This window comes from Cucumis melo, chromosome 5, assembly GCF_025177605.1.
Source record: "Cucumis melo cultivar AY chromosome 5, USDA_Cmelo_AY_1.0, whole genome shotgun sequence".
In the NCBI taxonomy this organism is placed as follows: domain Eukaryota; kingdom Viridiplantae; phylum Streptophyta; class Magnoliopsida; order Cucurbitales; family Cucurbitaceae; genus Cucumis; species Cucumis melo.
Genome location: NC_066861.1, coordinates 7,363,300 through 7,383,666, shown reverse-complemented (window position 1 = coordinate 7,383,666; position 20,367 = coordinate 7,363,300). Strand labels below are relative to the sequence as shown.

Sequence of the window (20,367 nt, the reverse complement as noted above, 5' to 3'; positions counted from 1 at the left end):
TCTACTTATATTCTCCTCTGATTCATAGAGATTAATTAGTTATTCTTTCTCTAAATTATAGAGGTTAATTAGTTATTCCTTATATCACTCATCTAATCTATAAATATATTAATTAATATGGTCGTGAGTAATAACGACATATATTAAATTGATAAAAATGATGCGTAGAAGAATTAAATATTTTAAAAGTGAAAAATTGTTAAATCTATTACTATCGTTATTTGGTTGTTATATTAAAAAAAATGAAATTTTAATAAAAATGATGCGTAGAAGAATTAAATATTTTAAAAGTGAAAAATTGTTAAATCTATTACTATCGTTATTTGGTTGTTATATTAAAAAAAATGAAATTTTGATTAGATATTTCAAGTCAATCTAAAAAAATAAAATCTAAACGACTCAAATATATAATATATTTAAAAGTACAAAATAGAGTAAATTCATTGTTTATTATTCATCTTTTCATTTTGTTGAAAGGTAAGAAAGAAAAATACTAAGTCAAAGAAACGAAAATGAACCAAAACCTAAAACCAAAAACAATGAAAAATACACTTTTTGAACAAATTTAATTTAGGACAAGCACGAACATAACTCAAAAAAGACATAAAATATGTATTATTGCATTGATCTAAGTACAGCATGAGGTTCATCAAACCTCCGACATGTTACATTTATATTATTAACCTAAAGTGAAAAAAGAAAAAAAATTACTAGAAACATGCTATTTAAATTTGATCACCATTGAAAATCCTTTTTCCAATTAATCTCATCAGGGCTAAAATAGAAGCCATCTTCAGTAACCAACCAAGAACATTTCTTGAAATTCCCACATCGATAAAAGTCCCTAGGAACCTTAAAGGCATCAAAGGATTTCCTTTTGGCATCCCATTTCACGGTACAAGAGAATTGGTTGCTCTTCCAAAGTTTTGTTGTTACTTTCCAGCTGAAATCATCATGTTCTTGCAAAGCCCTTCCTCCCAAATCACTCTCTTTTGATGAACACCATATCACTAAAGGCAAAGAGGAGTTGTTTTTGAAGCCATTGATGACGCGAACCTCAAAAATGACCCCGTGTAGGTATAACCTATCTGGTTGTACGATGAACACGATGAATGAGAATGCTGAGAAGGAGAAAAGGAGGAGGATGGTGCCTAGAAACTTTTTCTTCTTCATCTGGGCTGGGGTGGAGACAAATTTTGATACCAGAGGGGAGATTTGAGTATTTATGGAGAGAAATCTCAAATGACATCTCTCTTTCTTTTGCTATTTTTTAAATAAAAACAAACAAACAAAAAATTAGGTATATCACACGTCATTCCACTAATTTTTCTACAACTTGTTCAAATGTCCAATCACAAATTATCATTTAACAGAATATAAATAAATAAATATATATATATATATATATATATATCTCGTATGCAATAAAAAGAGTTGAAAGAGAATTTTTAAATATAAAATTTAAGGTAAAAGTGATTTGAAACTATATAGATATCTTAACCGTTACCACATCTGCTATATTTTTAATAGTTAGGAATTGACCACACCCTATTCAACATTGAGGAAATTTTAAAACTAGTGTCCAAAAAAAGCCAATGCTATATATATTAGGTTAATCGAAAAATGTGATCTATGAAATGGGATTTTGTTTTTGCTTCTGTTTGAAAAGTTAAATCATTGTGCGTATTGGTAAAACTTTCAACTATTAGAAAAATAAACAAATTTTTAGTAATGGTATGAGAATATACACCTAAAAGTGAATATATATATAAAATATAATTTGTGTTCTTTACAAGGGTTTAAAATTTATATATGTCATGTACATGCATTTTGTTAAGATCGAAGAAGTCGTCGTGATCTGATTGAGCAGTCAAAAATTGACCCTTAGAAAAATTCAAAACGATAAATATGAGAATATGAGACTGTTATTTTGTATTCATCTATTTTTTTTAATTACCATATTTCCATATAAGTAAACTCCCTTGTATGGTATGTTAGTAATATTGTATTATCCAAGATAATAATTTTGCATTTCTTTTTCATTTCTTTTGAAAAATAATAATTTTGAATTGAGTACATCGTAAGTGATTCTATTTACTTGCTTACTGGCAGCTCCTTTGTACTAATAAAAAAAAGAAAAAAGAAAAAAAAAAAAACAGTAACATTCTTTTTTCCATTTTACTATTATTCACTATTTTTAGAAAATAGTAGTTGTGCTTTGCGGAAAAAAATTGAAAGCTTTTTCTATAATTTAAATTTGTAGGTTTTTTATAAAACAATACGGTCTTTTAAAAAATATAATAAAGTGGTAAAATATTTACAATATAGAATAATTTTGGAAACAAAAAAAACTCATGCACCACAATGGAAAATACCAAAAATGCCCTCATGATTAATTGGCATCAGCATGCGTAATATATTTGGTAAACAATCGTTTAGATTTGTCTATTTTTTGATACACGATCGTTTAGATTTGGTATACAATCGTGTAGATTTGGTACACAATCGTTTAGATTTGGTGGGTAGCCAAATTAAAATGATTTTTTTAAGATCTTTTGGTACACGATTATTTAGATTTGATTGCTTAAATTTGGGTAGTCAAATCTAAACGATTTATTTTTCAAGATTTTTTGGTATTCTTTAGTTTATGGTTGGTACACGATCGTTTAGATTTGATCGTTTAAATTTAGCTTGCTAAATCTAAACGATTATTTTAAGATTCTATGGTAGGAAATCCTTTAGATTTGACTATTTTTTGTACACGATAGTTTAGATATGACTACCCAATATCCCAACAATTTTTTTCACGATCTTTTATATTTGGAACACGATCTTAGACAACCAAATAACAGTTTGAAAAAAAATTAAAAAATAGATCTTTTATAATTGGTACACGATTTTTTTTTCAAATAATAGTTTGAAAAAAAATAAAAGAAAAATTGCAGAAGAAGAAGAGAAAAAGACGAGATGGAAAGGAAAAGATTTATTGGCGTGTACCGGTGTTATCTGTTTTCCATCTCATCTTTTTCTCTACTAGAACATATTGGGTCTGCAGTATATCGTTTGGGTTTAGGGTTTGGTGGATAAGGATGTTATCCGACCTAGTGCATCTCCGTGGGGTGCACTAGTGTTATTTGTTAAAAAGAAGGATGGTACATTGAGGTTATGTACTGACTACCGGTAGTTAAATAAGGTAACAATACGTAACAAATATCATTTGTCCCGAATAGATGATTTGTTTGATCAACTTCGTGGTACCTCTGTATTTTGTAAGATTGACTTGAGATCAGGTTATCATCGGTTGAAAATTAAAGAGGTGTGGGCATTATGAATTCTTGGTGATACCCTTTGAGTTGACTAATCACCCTGCAGCCTTCATGGACTTGATGATCCAGGTGTTTCATCCATACTTAGACTAGTTTGTTATTATGTTCATAGATGATATATTAGTTTATTCTAGGAGTAAAGAAAAGCACGTTGAACACCTCAGAATAGTGTTGCAGACACTACGGGACCGAAAGTTGTATGCAAAATTCAGTAAGTGCGTGACTGGATCGGGTAGTATTTTTGGGTCATGTGATTTCAGGAGAAGACATTTGTGTCGATCCTTAGAAAACTGAAGCAGTAGATAAGTGGGAAAGACCCACCTCCATCAATGAGATTCGAAAATTTCTTAGTTTAGTGGGGTATTATCATAGATTTGTGGAAGGATTTTTGAAATTGGCACTTCCATTAACCAACCTAACCATAAAGAATGTAAAGTTTGAATGGATAGATGCTTGTGAACGGAGTTTTCAATAGTTGAAGAAAAGGCTTGTGACAGCTCCTATATTAACACTTCTGACTTCTTTTGTAGAATTTGAGATCTATTATGATGCTTCTCATCAAGGTTTAGGTTGTGTCTTGATACAAAAAGGAAAAGTAGTGGCTTATGCTTCTAGGCCGTTAAAGAAGCATGAATATAATTACCCTATCCATGACTTAGAATTGATAGCAGTGGTCATCGCATTAAAGATTTGGCAGCATTACCTTTATGGTGAGAGATCTCATATATTCACTGGTCATAAAAGTTTGAAGTACATATTTGATCAAAAGGAATTAAACCTAAGACAAAGAAGATGGTTAGAATTAATCAAGGATTATGATTGCACCATTGATTATCATCCTAGTAAGGCTAATGTGGTGCTTAAGTAAGAAGTCTAATCATTCTAACATCACTCTAAATTCGGTTGGTTCTTTGCTTTTGAGAGAATTGAAGGTGGACGAAGCTGCTGTGTCAGTAGACAAGTTGGGAAGTTTAATTGCACACTTTCAAGTGCGGCCTATTTTGATAGACCATATTATTCAAGTTCAGGTAGATGATGCAATGCTAAGGAAGTTAGCATAAGAGGTAAGACTGAGCCAAAGATCGAATTATAGCTTGAAGGGTGATGGTGCCTTGATGAAATATGATAGGTTGTATGTTTTTAAAGACCAAGCCATAAAAGATCAAAGTTTAGAGGAAACACATAGTTCTACATATGCAATGCATCCTAGTAGTACGAAAATGTATAGAACCTTGTAGAAATACTATTGGTGGCCAGGTATGAAGCGTGAAATTGCAGAATACGTGGCTAAGTGTTTAATCTATCAACAAGTTAAACCTAAACGACAGAGACCAGCGAGACTCCTCCAGTTCTGGAATGAAAATGGGAGCATGTTACCATGGACTTTTTATTTGGGCTTCCCCACACATTGAGTGGGTATGATGGCATTTAGGTAATAGTTCACAGACTTACGAAGACAACAAGATTTCTATCAGTCAAGGTCACTTTCACTTTAGATAAGTTGGCCAAATTGTATGTTGATAAGATTGAGAGTGCGTATGGAGCTTCGGTATCTATTGTGTCTGATCGAGACTCCAGGTTTACCTCACAGTTTTGGCCATGTTTACAACAAGCCTTGGATACTAAGTTACGTTTCAATACCACATTTCATCCTAAGATAGATGGCTAGTCAAAACGAACCATTCAGACCATGGAAGATATGCTTAGAGCTTGTGTTTTGCAGTTTAAGGGTAATTGAGATGCTCACTTGCCATTAATGGAATTTGCATATAATAATAGTTTCCATTCAAATATTGGAATTGAGGCTTTGTATGGTTCTATGTTGTAGAACTCCCATGTGCTAGGATGAAGTTGGAGAAAGGAAGTTAGAGGGGCCAGAATTAGTACAAACCACTTTAAAGAATGTGAAAATTATTAGACAAAAGTTGAAAACATCCTAGGATCGTCAAAAGTATTTTACAACTAAGCACCGAAGAGACTTAGAATTTGAGGTTGGTGACAAGGTCTTTCTAAAGTTATTTCGAAAAGGTGTGCTTTGATTTGGCAAAAAAGGGTAGCCAAGTCCAAGATTTATTGGACCTTAATTATGAGATACTTGAACGTATTGGGCTCGCCGTGTATCGTTTGTTGTTGCCTATGGAACTTTCTACAATTCATGACGTGTTTCATGTGTTCATGTTGCGTAAGTACATTTCCGATCCATCTCATATTCTTGAAGCACAACCGGTTCATTTGAAAGAGAATTTGTTCTACACAGAGGAACCAATACAAATTCTTGACAAGAAGGAGAAGGTGCTAAGGAACAAGGTCATACTGTTAGTCAAAGTTCTTTGGAGGATCCATACTACTGAAGAAGCAATGTGGGAGACTAAGTAGGCAATGAAGGCTCGATACCCACAACATTTCACATCACCACCTTGATCGAATTTTAAGGACGAAATTCTTAAAAAGAAGGCAGTAACTTGTAAGCCCTTATTCCGCTCTCCTTTATTTTATGTATTTATTTAATATTTCGCAAATGGTGAAAAACAAGTTAGAATATTTTATTTTATACTCTTTAAGGTTTATTTTCCTTATAAGGAAAATTTAGAACCATTTGGGTTTAAGATTTGAATTTTGTTAGTATTTGAAAAGATTTATCTAAGGAGAAAAAGCGAAAATTAAATTTGAAGTGTGGGGCACCAAGATAATTTCTTCCTTGATTTTAATAAAAAAGTGAGTAAAACAAAAAGAATATCCTAATTTTTTCTTCTTCTTCTTCTTCTTCCCCTTTGTTGACGCACGTATCGACCCTCCTCTTTCCACTCTATAGTGATTTCTCTCATTGAACACACTCTCACGCCAAAACTAAATCGCTGATGAGTCTTAGCTGAGCACCGCTGTTCAAATTTGCCAAACGTTAGTTTTCACGGTCATTCTTGATGCCCCTGTTATTAAGCCTAAGTTATTCATCCCAGCCACTATTATCGGTAGGAGTTTGGATGTCACCCGCTGCCAGTCATAGCAAGTCGCACGTTGTGACCGCGATTGTCCGTCGTTCTTCAAGCGGTGTCTCAACTACCGTTGTCGTTCTTTTAACCGGCGTTTGTATTTGACCTTGTGACGTCGCCAGTACTAGCCTTATTTGAATCGTAGTTCAAGATTTGATTTTTGTATTTTCTGGTGAGTTTATGGGTTTTTCTTAAGAAGTTTGCATACCCATTAAGTTTCGGCTTGATTTTCACATTACCCATTGTATTTCAATGCTAGATTTGAATTTTAGAAGAGTTTGAACCACTATCCAGTTGTTTGAAAGCTCGAATTTAGGCGTTTCGATACAACTTAGATAAGATTCTAAGCTTTATGAAGTCGTTTTTGAGTACCCATCTAATTTTAGTGATAACCTTGAATAACTCATGATGTTGGATGCTTGATTTTTGAGTCTAGAAGGTAGTTTTGGTGCTGTCAATGAAGTTTAGATTACTTTGTTAAGTTCTTGGAAAGTGGGAAATTTCGTTGAGTTTTCTAGAGTTCTTGAATGCCCATTAAATTTAAGTGTTAAAATTGAATTACCCATGAGACTCGAATCCTAGAGTTGAATGTTAAGGGGACTTTCCATTAACTTTGGAGTCCGCTTGGGTGTTACCTCTATAAGCTCGAAATATAAAATGATTTTATGTACTAGATTCAAATTTAGGAAGTCATTGATGTGTCGTCAAGGCGATTTCGACAAGCTTCAAATAAGGTTCGAAGTAAATCTAGTGAGTTTCCTCATAGTTCTTGAATACCCATTTAGTTTTAGCATGAACTTGATATTACCCATGATGTTTAAATGGAAAATTGGAGGCTTTAAAGAACTATGAAGCTTTATTCACCGTACTTAAGATCGTCTAGGACAAGTGTGGGTAATCTCTTAAATCATTGGCTCGTTAGTTAACACTAAGATTATTGATGGATCTAAACCTCTAAGGTATGGATATTGGATATAAGAGCATATGGTATTAAAAGACAACTTAAGTTTGGGTGCTTATGGCGTTAGGAGTTTAAGTTGAAGTTTAAGGGTCCAAAAGTGAACTGTTAGCCTAAATTAAAGCATGTGGTGAATGATACAAAGTTAATAAGTGAAGTGGGAATTCGACCCATTGAACCATAAATAGTTTAAGCTATCATGATGAAGTGTTTTAGAGATAGTTGTGATATCTTGATATATGAAGATAATTGAGGGACATTGATCGTTGTTTTAGGCCAAATTGAAGTGGGGAAAGCGTATAACTCTGGAAGATCGAGTTATTTACTGTGAGTGGCTCATTTTCAAGCATTCTTTATATTTGTACATGTTATCTTATGATATGGATTGGGAACTACTATGACTTAAGCTTTTTATGATATGTTTTCATTTATGTTTAAACAATGTATATACACATTGCGTTTTTAATAATGTTTATGACTTGAATTTTATAAAAATGGGTTTCAAGTTTTTGTTTTCGTTTATACTTAAACGATATGTTTATTCATTGTGATTTTAAGAATGCATATGGCTTAAACTTTACAAAATCGGGTTTCAAGTTTTGATTATATACCTGGTTTTGAAATATGTTTAATTGATGTTTATGGTAAACGAGAAGGTGATTTCCCTAAGGCTACGTGAATGTGTTTTCGTAGCGCCACTTATGGTTGTCAAGGGATTTTTGGTCTGGAAGAGGTCGTGACTGGAGATTCGAGAACTTGAGCCTAGGTAAATATGTGGATGGAGGATTGTGATATGGCTTCGGGCGAAGCTTAACCCATGGTGGGTGGCTCTATGTGTACCTGAGCGGTATGTTGTTACTGTGGTAGGTACTAAGTATGCATGAGCTCCTTTTGGCCACGTGTTTCCTTGTTGATGTAACACTAGTACAAATTTGGGTTTTAACGACACTAGTAATCAAAATATTGTGTCGTTAAAAATAAAAAAATGGTAGGGTGGAAATAAAATGTTTCGTTAAAAATAGCAAATGCGAAATTTTTAATTACAGTTTTTGCATCGTTATTTAATCTTTCTTGCCATAAATTTTGCATCGTAAGAATAAACTCTAGTAATTTTTTTGATCCAATAGAACGGTAATCTTCTAAGAGGTAAGAAGACAATAGGTATTCAATTTATTTGAGAGTTTCTTCCCTTTATTTCTACTTTTTGTTTGTGAATTAAATTTCCATCTAAAAAACAACTTGTTTTGATTATTGTTACAAATTATCTTAATATTCCCTACATATTCTTTTATGTTTTATTTTTCTACTAACCACTTCCCTTTCAAAATTCATCAATCCAACTCCAATTTTTACTAAAATTCTCTCTAAATTTCATTTTGACAAAACTCTTCCCTCTCTATTCTGCCATTTTTCTCTCAAGAACTCCAGCAATATTTTTTTATCCAATGGGGAGGTAATCTTCAAAGAGGTTGTAGATACAGCATTTTATCATTTCTTTATTTTTATTTACTTTTTTATTTTATTTATTTATTTTATTTTACTTTATTTTACTTTATTTTGAAAGTTAGATTTGAATTTGAATTTAACTTTTTCTTTTTTTAAAAAAATTGAATATCAGTCTTCTCCCTATTTTTAATCATCTCACACAATTTTCTCTCACACGATTTTTTTCCCTCTCTCTCTTCATGACTCTCCCACCTTCTCCACTCTTAAAACATAATCCTGCCTCACTGCCCTATAAAAACAGAGGAGGATTTTTTTTAGAGGATATGTTAGATTGAGATCAATTGAAATGGTTGAAAAAAAAAGCTAAGGAAACTATTCTGTCAAATTGGTCTTCAACAGTAACTTTTTTTTTTTAATTTCCTTTCTTCCCTTCCCTTTTAAGACTGTGAACGGTGTATTTTTTCAAATTTATTTTTGTTGAAATTTGATTAACTGATTTTATGGTGACTTTAATTTTGTTATAGGTTAGGGTTAGGCCACTTGGGTTTATTGTGGTTTTATTGTTGCTTCAAATTTAGCATCAATTAATTTCGATGTGCTTCAAATTGGTTACATTTAGGTCATTTGAGTTTACTCTGCTTTAATTTTGTTAGGTTTAGGCCAATTGAATTTATTGTTGCATCAAATTTAGTAGATTTACGTCAATTCATTTGAATGTGTTTGAATTTGTTAGATTTAGGTCATTTGACTGCTTTACTTGCTTTAATTTTGTTAGAATTAAGCCAATTGAATTTATCATTGCTTCAAATTTAGAAGATTTAGGTCATTTGAGTTTATTCTGCTTTTTTAAATTTGTTAGGTTTAGGCCAATTGATTTAAATTTATTAGATTTAGAATTTAATTTGAATTTGTTAGATTTAGGGTTTAATTTGGTTGTTGTTAATTTTTTTTGTTTACTGTTTATTAATATGTTGCATGTTTAAAATTAATTGATTAGACTTGTGAAAGACAGAATAGTTTGTTAGGTTTGATATTTATTTCACAATCTACATATTACATTTTGTATTTATTTCCCAAACCTATATTATTTCTCAACGTATATATTATTTCCAATATATTATTTTATATTATTTCAAATATATTTATTTTCAATCTGTATATTATTTCCCAACTTGTATATTATTTCCAACCTGTATTATTTGTCAACTATATTCTTTGTTGTATTATTTGTCAAATCATTTGTCTACTGTTTTATATGCCAACCTGTATTTGTCATATTTCACATTGTTTTGCTGCTATTATTATTATTATTTATTTTTCAATTTCTATAATTGCAAAATGTATGAATTTTTTTTATTGCCATATGGATATAGAAATTTGAGACAGGAAAGAAGTAATGTTCATTTATGGATTTTATGATTTAAATTCCGTAAATACATGAAATTTTTTATTTTAAAAAATTAATTCATAAATTGTTTATAAACAAAATATATCAACAATTTTATATTTTAAAATGGGATTGAGTAGTGTTTTCTTTAGAATTTATTAATTCTTTAGATACATGAAATTTTCCATTAAACGCCTATAATGGAGATCAAAGTATCAAAGTTCGATATTTTGGTCTCTTAAGGTGAATAAAAACAAATCTTTTGAAACAAAAAGATTAAAAAAAAAAACAAATAAAAAGCTTTGTTTTATGAACCCTAATTTAGTTTAAAAGATAAATTTTGATAACCAGTTTTATGGGTGTTGTAAGGTGCTAACACCTTTCCTACACACAACTGACTTTCGAACCTTAAATCTGAATTTAAGTAGACCATTTTTTTTGTGACCAATCACACTTTAATATGGTTGGTGGCGACACCAAATCTACTATTTATTAAGATTAAATAATCGAGGATGTCGATTGGTTCGTGTCGCGAAAGAGGTAAGAGGGCAATGGGTATTTAATTTGTTTGAGCGTTTCTTTCATTTTTGTTTGTGAATTAAATTTGCATCTAAAAAACAACTTGTTTTGATTCTTGTTACAAATTCTCTTGATATTCCCTACATATTCTTTTATGTTTTCTTTTTTCTACTAACCACTCTCCTTTCAAAATTCATCAATCCAACTCCAATTTTAACCAAAATTCTCTTTAAATTTCACTTTGCCAAGAACTCTTCCCTCTCCTCTTTGCCACTTTTCTCCCAAAAACTCTAGCGATCTTCTTTACTCTTCCTTCTCCATTCTGCCATTGTTCTCCCAAAAACACAAACAATTTTTTTTATCCTATGGAAAGGTGATCTTCTAAGGTAAGAGGGCAATGGGTATTCAATTTGTTTGAGAGTTTCTTCCCTTTTTTTTTCTACTTTTTGTTCGTGAATTAAATAATTTGCATCTAAAAAACAACTTGTTTTGATTCTTGTTACAAATTCTCTTGATATTCCCCACATATTCTTTTATGTTTTCCTGTTTCTACTAACCACTTTCCTTTCAAGCTAAGTTAGTTTGAAGAATTTTTATTAGCAATCATTCTCTTGGGTCCGATATCCTAACTTGCCACCAACCTACTATAAAAAGCAAGAGTAAATCTTTTTTTTTTACAAGTTAAATTGGTGAGTTCCTTACCCTTTTTTCTTGGTTCTTGGCTTGCAACTAGTATATTACATTTTCCAATTAGTAAAAAAATTTCATGTTTCCTCACTTGGATGACTCTTTTTGCTTTTTAAAACTTCTGCCAATCTATGAAGTATCATGCTATGTAAATTTCATTATCATCTAATTTTAACATTTATGAATAGTGATATATTAAATTAAAAACTATAAGCGGATAAGATACAAAACTAGGACTTCTCAATTTAAGTCATTAAAGATTTGCTTATGTGTTGTATGTCAATGATGATGTTTTCTTGTGCTATGGCTTCCAGTGAAAAAAAGGATTATTTGGATCAATATATTGTCTACTTGATTTTTTGGGTTGAATTTGATAGAAGAGGAACTACAAGAAATCTTTGATAGCAATACTTCCCAATCCTCATGGTAAGAAAGTTTTAAAACTTACTTATTTTGCAACTGCATTTTATATATTATTTGGATTTTTATAGTCACTTTCTGATGTAAATTTTTAAATTGTTTGTTATTTGTTACATTGTTTGTTGTTTTCTCAAAACATTGGTTGCAACTTTTGTTCTTGGAATAACTTTGCGAATGATGTTAACTTAATTTATCATGAACTACGTTAGGGATCAAATAATGAGTTAATATGTTGCATATGAAACAATAATAGTATAACTTACGTAGTTTGGTATTCATTATTAGGACTTTCGAACATGCAAGAAAAAATAAGACTCTGTGGAGGGTAATCAAGACATGGGGTGGGGATTTAGTAAAAGAAAGAGGTAAGTGTGCTTTATGTTTTGTAATGGAACTTAACTATTTTGTTTTAGGAATCATGTTAACATGTACTTAGGAATGTTGCTTTGACTATCTTGCAGTGGTAGCCAAAAAGCTATTTTGTACAATTCGCTTAGACATATGTTTTAGGAATCATGTTGACATGTACTTAGGAACTTGATACTTTGTTGTGTTGACTATTCTGCAGTTATGGTAGTCATTGAAAATGTATTTTGTCAATCCGCTTAGACATATGTTATAGTAATCAGTAAGTTTTGTAATTATTTGGAGAAGGGGGGCTAAGGGTATTTTGTCAATCCACTTAGACATAAGTATATGTCAACATAATTCCTAAAACATATATCTAAAAGGATCGAACAAAAGAGCCTTTCAATGACTACCATAACTGCAAGATAGTCAACGCAATAACACGTTATGTAATCAAATCCACACAAAAAAGCATATAATGTTTTCTCTTTTACAAATTTTACCTTTGAGATTGGGAACAGAAAATATATTGGTTTACGAATTCAGCCCACTCTGTTCTTACGACATCTAAATCATCCTGTGAGTATGTCGAGGTTGATCCTTCCATCTATTCATCATTTAAAAATGATTTAATATGCAACAGTTGTAAATAACATAAGTAGTTCAAAAAGGTAAAATGAAATACTTAATACTTCAATGATTGTCCTGTTGCTTGATAATATTATATCACACATGAATCGCATGACATAATACCCGCACTCCACAATGCCACCTTTCTTTGAACACTATCCATCAGAGAAAAAGAATAACAAAATACCTATGTTACAGTTGCAAAACATAAAGCATATTTACCTCTTTCTTCTACTAAATCCCTACCCCTCATACCTTGATTATCTTCCAAACAGGCTTCTTCCTACTCGAAATGTCGAAAGCCCTAAGAATGCATAGCAAACTACGTAAGTTATACAATCATTGTCTCATATGCAACATATTAACTCATTATTGTTTTATCATAAATAAAAGTTCCAACATACATCTGGACGACATCAGAGGCATCATTGTTAATTCGGTTTCTCAAAGGATCCATCCAATATGTAGTGCCCCTTGTGAAATCGATGGCAACTAGACACCAATGGTTTCTATATTGACAGGTAAGTGTGAGTTAAACTTTGAATGAAGATCATATAGTTCATAAGGTGCAGTAACTGAAAAAAGTTTTGCACATACCCTAAATTGTATAGAAACATCAAAATCAGACGATGGTCGGTCCCAAGCAATCTAGCTTCAGGACCTATGCTCGATCTTCTTTACTTATATCAACTGAAACAGAGTCAGCGTTTGCAAACTTGTAGGATCCCAACGTTCCTTTCTCTTCCATCACTTTGTAGAGGTGGCTACAAATATGAACAGCATAATGGACTTTAGTGCATGGTACATGTTATTATACTATGTAATTGATGTGCAAAAGAGGTAACTTACAACATGAATGCATCAATGCATTGGATTGATATAGGCTTCATTTGACAAAATTCTTGGAGTGCCTAAAGGAATATGCAACATTTTCGTTGATACCCAAAAACTTTAGCAGGTACGTGAATTTGAATCTTCGACCCAATAAAATCAAGTTCCCATAGCAACAATCGTAGTGTAACTGATGCTCTCTTTGTATTCAGTGTCAACTACGGTAATCGCGGATCAGCTTGGTACACGCTTTTCATCTGCCACAAACATAAAATGTCATCCATATGAAATATATTTAAACCAAATCCATCTGTGAAAAATACATTACCTTCTCGTCTAGAGGAATGACCAAATGACGAGGCCATAACAATTGTGAACCGACTTCTTGGGAAAGCATAATTCTACCTTCCCTTGTTGGAATAGGGACGAAACAATTACCATCGAAAACCATGTCCACTGATACCTTCACGTTGTCATCATCCATGTCGTAGTCGAAAATAGTTCCAACACCGATGACATTGTCCTTGGTCCCAATCGCAAGTCGACAAGAAGTGCCATTTTACAATATACAGTGAAAAAAAATATGATCATATTAATATATTGCATCCGAGAAATTGAGAACTATAGGAATCAAATTCATACTAACCTTCACTTTTGTCAAAGTCCCAATTGATGCACAAACATCTTTATTCTTGTCACCAACCTTCGCCGCACATAAGTGTTAATTGATCAAATATTCAATAACTAAAAAAATAACGTTTGAGTAAAAAAGAATAAAAGTAGATACCTTTTACCTTATCTTGTTTTTCTATTGTCAAGTCCTCTATTTCAACTTCTTCTTCTAGAACTTGTCTATTTTCTTCTTCTGCGTCATGGTCATTTGCATCATCTAACTTGTCAATGCTTTTAGAAGCCATTTGACTCTTGATCTTGCTCTCGTCAGTTTGTCCATTTGTGGCCACTTCAGAACCCTGTTATGGTTCATTAATTCCACTTCTAGTTCTAAGATACGAGTAGTCATTCTCACTCGCTCTTCAGCATAATCTTCTTCTTTACTGACCTTCTTTTGTTTCTCTCTTACAGTGTGGAAGTATTTATTCGGTGTGACTATTGACCCACCCCTCGAATCCTTCCCGATGGATCACTCCCTCCGATGGCTTGCGATAGTATGTCACAAGTTATGATGTCCATTGAATGAGTCACACGTTTTGAAACAAGTAAGTTTTCCTATCATGGAAAGGTTATAGTATTTTTAGTAAGTAAAAGAAAAAACACCCTTACAGGAGGAAAGTACTTATGATTTTATCGGCCACCTCCTTTGAGTCTTTGTCCGGAATCTTTCCATCTTTAGTAGTTAGTGCTTTCTTCCATACTAAAGCACGATCAATTAACCCACCACTAGATGTGCTTGCTTTCTGAAAAAGGAAAGAACATTATGATTAGTTATAACGCATTACATGTTGCATTATTCAAACTCATATATACTATTCCTTGCGTACCATCTCTTCGGCAAGGTTTGCATAACCTTTTTGCGACATTCGATGGTTGTACTTGTTGTTCTTTCTCTGCTCATGACCCTTGTCGCTAACAGTCTTCACACATAAACTACATTTTAGTATAATTACTGTCATATACGAATGAAGGGAATGGTGATTATAGTTACCTCAAATTGTTCGGTTAATCTGGAAGCAACAAATATGTTACAATGCTCATGATCGATGAAAGAGTATTCTGTTGGTGGGTTTTTCAGTTTCTCCAAATCTTCCTTATATGGTAATACATTCTTTGTAGTTAGCGATGACTTGAAGTTCCGAAAACATACATTCGCATTTTGTAAAATACTTTTTTTGGATCTGGGTCTACTACGAAGCCACCTTATTATATGACCTTATATAATGAACATTAGTGACAAAATACAAACAACATTACTAACTAAGGGTGAGAAAATTACCTCGATTAGTTCGTAAATTTTATCTTTGAGCTCCATAGGTACATCCTTCCACGATTGGTAACTGATCGGACATGAACTCGCACAGTTGTTCCAATGAAAATCTTTAACTTGGTTGCGCTTTCACCAATGGGCTGACCGAGCTCATTGTATTCAACCACTCTCTTATGTCCATCACAACTAACCTGTGTGATCTCAGACATCCCTGTAGGTCTACGTGTACCTTTACCTTTATTAATGACTCCCTCGGTACTCGGTATGCTCGAGCAACCAGCTTCCAATCTAGCTTGTTTTCCAAGTGTCATTGTTTGGTAAGAGATGGTCCACTTGCATGAAATGACACATAACTTTCAGTATAGTACACTATTCATCAACATATCAATTATTTAGGCGGAATGAAAATGAAAAGTAATAATCATAAACAACAATAATCCATTAGTGAGATCCATCAGAAAGTTGACAGAACATATAGATCAACATACATGAAGATTTTTACAAGACGTAAAAGAAAATGTTTACAACTATCACTAATCGCTCAATGGAAATACTAAAAAACGGAGATAAGAACTCCCAAGTGGACTATTGAAAACAAGTAACACCAACACGAGGCTTACGTTGAAACACGAGAATCGGGAGAAAAACCATGATATTTTAGTTTTTATTATTTTTTCGATGAATGAATACAATAGGTACAAATGGAGAGAGTAAATAGAATACTATAGGAGTAAGAAACAAAAAGATTTATGAAATAAAATCTTTTATTTTATTCTTTCAAAAAATACTCTATGGGCCAAACCCACTAATTCTAACATGAACATCAAAATTGAAGATTTGGTCTTCCAGCTTGGAATTAAAAGTGTCTTGCAAAGAAAGAAACAATAATATTATTTATTAGGCTTAAAATGAATGTTTTTCAATGACTATAATGAATGATGGGAAACTTTGGAGGAACATTATATTACCAAATGTTTATGTGTTTACCTAAGTGCCTTTACAGTCGACCCTGATATGTTGGATCTCTTCATCTTCTCTAGTCATGCCTGTTGGACATTCTAAAATCGTAGGACAATGGAGGGATGTATCGCCTAGCTTGTCGTTGTAACAATTATCGATAAAATCTTTTTCTTGTGGCTTCACAACGACAGACCATCTGCCATCACTAGGATGTTTAACATAGAACACTTGTTTTACTTGTGATGCTAATATGAATGAATCTGAATAATGACCTATAAGATTGAGGTCAACTAGTGTGAACCAATATCGTCTACTTGTACTCCATTCTTCGTATCGACCTAGTCACATCTGAATAGTGTAACCTTAAAAGTGTTGTAACTGACTTTCCATATTCCTTGAATCACACCACAGAAGGGCATTTAAGCAATTATCGGGTTTTTGTCTTTGGCACTAGCCACATGCATTGTTGATGCAACAAACATAATCCTACTGTTTTGAATCGTTCTGGTGTCATCACGAGGCTTTGTGTTGTAGCAAATTCCATTGACTTTATCTCCCTCATATATCATCACAAGGGGATGTGGGTTATGTGCAATCTATCTGATCGTCGTGCTCACGACTTGACCTTCTTGGATTTCACGCATGACCTAATATGGCGACCATAATTAGTCACGGTTGTTTACACTTTCTATTATGTGTCAATAACATGAAAGTACATTTAAACAACATACCTCGTCTCGTATCCAGTTAGGGAATGATCGATTGTGCTCATCTAACAACCATTTCTCATTTCTTGCCATTCGTGGGTTGGGAGATTTCAAAATTTCCATATGTCATCTATGTAAGGTCAGTCGACATCAAAGTAGTGAGTACCATTTATTTAAAATAATGTATGTAAGAGAAAAATGTCATGTCAACGGTAATGAATCGTACTCTCTGTATGGCTGAACTTCTTCAATGTTCTCTAGTATGTGTAGATGGGCTTGTTTTAGTAGAAATTGACTAGGTGTAACAGATGATCCAGTAGATAATGGTCTTTCAATCCGACCTTCCTCTCGAGATTTAAATGAACCTAGTCCAATGGGGTCAAGCCCAGATAGAAACTCAGAACAAAATTCAACAGCTTCCTCACATATGTCTGCTTCTGCGATCAACCCTTCCGGACGATTTCTATTACAGATATAGCTTTTCAGTGCTTTCATATATCTTTCGAATGGGTACATCCATCGTAGGTATATGGATCCACAAAGTTTTTCCTCTCGCACAAGGTGGACGCATAGATGTACTATAATGGTGGAAAGAACTTTTCAAGCAAACATAATGTTTCAACAACGTCTTGCTGCAATTTATCTAGATCAGATATTCGCAAAATCTTGGAGCAAATAGCGTTGAAAAAAGAACACAATCTAGTGATAGCCACTCTAACATTATTAGGTAAAACTCTACGTATTGCAATTGGGAGAAGTTGTTGCATTAAAACATGGCAATCATGTGATTTAAGACCAGAGAGTGTTAGGTTCTCTAAAGATACCAGACTTCTGAAATTCGACAAATAACCTTCTGGAACCTTAAGATCAGACAAAGTTCTGCAAATAGAGACCTTCTCCTCTCTTGACAATGTATAACATGCTGTAGGTGTGTAAGCTCTACTTCCATCGGACACAGGGGCCAACTCGGGTCGAATGTTCATTTCTACCAAATCAAGTCAAGAACTCAATCCATCCTTACTCTTCCCTGGTATGTCAAGCAGTGTACAAATTATATTCATCAATACATTCTTCTCAATATACATAACATCAAGACAATATCTTCATGCAATTTTTTCCAGTACACTAACTCATAGAATGCAGAAATCCTCTTCCAGTAGTTGTTCGAAATATCTTCATTCAACCTCCTACTAGACCTTTTACGATATGGAAAGGTCTTATCCTTAAGTCTATTAGATTGTTTCGCTTGATAAAGGGAGATGAGGTATCAAATGCTCTTGTTTACCATCAAATGCTTTCTTTTGTCTCCTATAAGGGTGATGACTTGGTAAGTATTTTCTATGTCCCATGTATGCATTTTTCTTCCCATGTGGTAGTCTTATAGAAGAAGTCTCCTCCCCACATATTGGACAAGCCTTATACCCCTTCACGCTACACCCACAGAGGTTACCGTATGCAGGAAAATCATTGATAGTCCACAATAAAACAGCTCACAGGGTGAAAAATTCTTTTCTATGTGCATCAAAACACTGAACAACTTCTTCCCACATAAGTTTAAGATCATCAATCAAAGGTTCTAGGTAGACATTTATGTCGTATCCTGGTTGCTTAGGTCCTGAGATTAACATAGTTAACATCAAATACTTCCTCCTCATACATAGCCACGGTGGAAGGTTGTATATTGTAGCAATCGAGGGCCAACAACTATATTTCGTTGATAAATCTCCGTATGGATTGATGTCATCTGTGGACAACCCCAAGCGGAGATTTCTCTATTCGGACCCAAAATTTGGCCACAAATGGTCTACCAACTTCCAAGATGGAGTATCATCTAGATGCCTTAATACACCGTCTACTTTCCTATTATTTGCATGCCAACACAAGTTCTTTGCATGTTCGAAGTTCTTGAACATCCTTAAGAACCTCGGAACGATTGGAAAATACCACAACTGTTTAGCTGCAACTCCCTTAATCTCTTCATTTGAGTTCTTACTTGTCTTCCACCTCGAAATGTGATGTCTGCCAAATCTTTTCAATACAAGCAGCAATCGTTTGGGCATGCATCTATTTTTTGATAACTAAGGCCCAATGCAATAAGCGTTTTTTTTTTTTTTTTTTTTTTTTTTGCTTTATACATGGATATCGGTATTTCATTATTTTTAGGCAAGAACTCGCTAATCATTGCCAGTAGTTCGGAAAACACAAAGTTATCAATATTAGTTAGGCTATACAACCTGAAGGTTAGATTTGGATGGAGTAATGGAATGAGAGTGTCTAAGTCCAGCTTGGGCATGTCTATTCGACACTCAAATTATTTTTGTTAGAAGGGTGGAGAAAAGGATAGTATACTTGAGAGGAATAAAATTTAAATGGAGAAATCTTCTAGAAACCTATAAAATAAAAAGTAACTAGAAAAAATAAATTAAAATAAACTTAACACAACGACCTGTCATTTCAAAGGATAACTAGAAGGATAAGCCTAAATTGTTTTTAAAAAGAAGTTGGAAAATAATATTTTAAGAAGAGGTAAATTAGAAGAAAAGAAGATATGAGAGAAATAAAAATATAAGCAAATGAAAAAGGATAGAACGATATATAAATTAACGAAGCATAGAAAACCAAAGTTAGTTAATCATAACATTGAAATTGGCACAACATTCATCCTAAAAAATATAAGGAACATATTAAATAGATGGATAACCCAAACTATGTTTTTATTTTGTTTTAAAAACTTATCACGAATTTAACAACAATTTTCAAATTGGAAAATTGTCAACAGTGATTATCGAACAACTTTATATTGAACAAAGAAAACAAAAAAACAAGTGAAATTGTTGGTTACAATGGTAGAAAATAAAAAACCAATCCGATGAATAAGATATAAAAATATCAGTTCTAAAGTTTAGACAATTCTTTTATCTTATTATTTCACAAACTAAAAGTATTCATGAAATCTTACCCATGATTTCATGAAATCATGAAATCATAAAAGCTATACAAATAATTATTGAAATTAATAATAACAAAAGGTGATATGATACTTTCAAATAACTTTTTAAATAATTTTTTTTTTAAATTCAAGATTAAACTGCTGCCTCTTAAAACACAATTAATCAGAAACCAAAATTAACCAATTTGTTGAAGCGTTCTTTGTCTAAAAGAATATCTTTTAATTAAATGATTTATTTAAAAGAGAAGATATTCAATGAATATTTG

The 20,367-nt window shown here is 32.7% G+C and overlaps 1 protein-coding gene and 1 long non-coding RNA gene across 2 annotated transcripts; both read right to left on the bottom strand.

Moving 5' to 3' along the window:
• Positions 1-607: 607 nt before the first annotated feature.
• Positions 608-1,214, bottom strand: LOC127143767 (S-protein homolog 5-like). Its single transcript, XM_051084982.1, has one exon. The coding sequence runs from the start codon at positions 1,171-1,173 to the stop codon at positions 736-738; it is 438 nt and encodes a 145-aa protein (XP_050940939.1). The 5' UTR covers positions 1,174-1,214; the 3' UTR covers positions 608-735.
• An 11,417-nt stretch (positions 1,215-12,631) lies between these two features.
• LOC103499490 (uncharacterized) lies at positions 12,632-14,203 on the bottom strand. The gene is made up of 5 exons (XR_007821210.1): positions 13,871-14,203; positions 13,561-13,799; positions 13,309-13,475; positions 13,116-13,220; positions 12,632-13,015 (listed from the first exon to the last, which is right to left on the bottom strand). It is a non-coding gene; the product is annotated as an uncharacterized LOC103499490 (long non-coding RNA).
• Between the last annotated feature and the right edge of the window lie 6,164 nt (positions 14,204-20,367).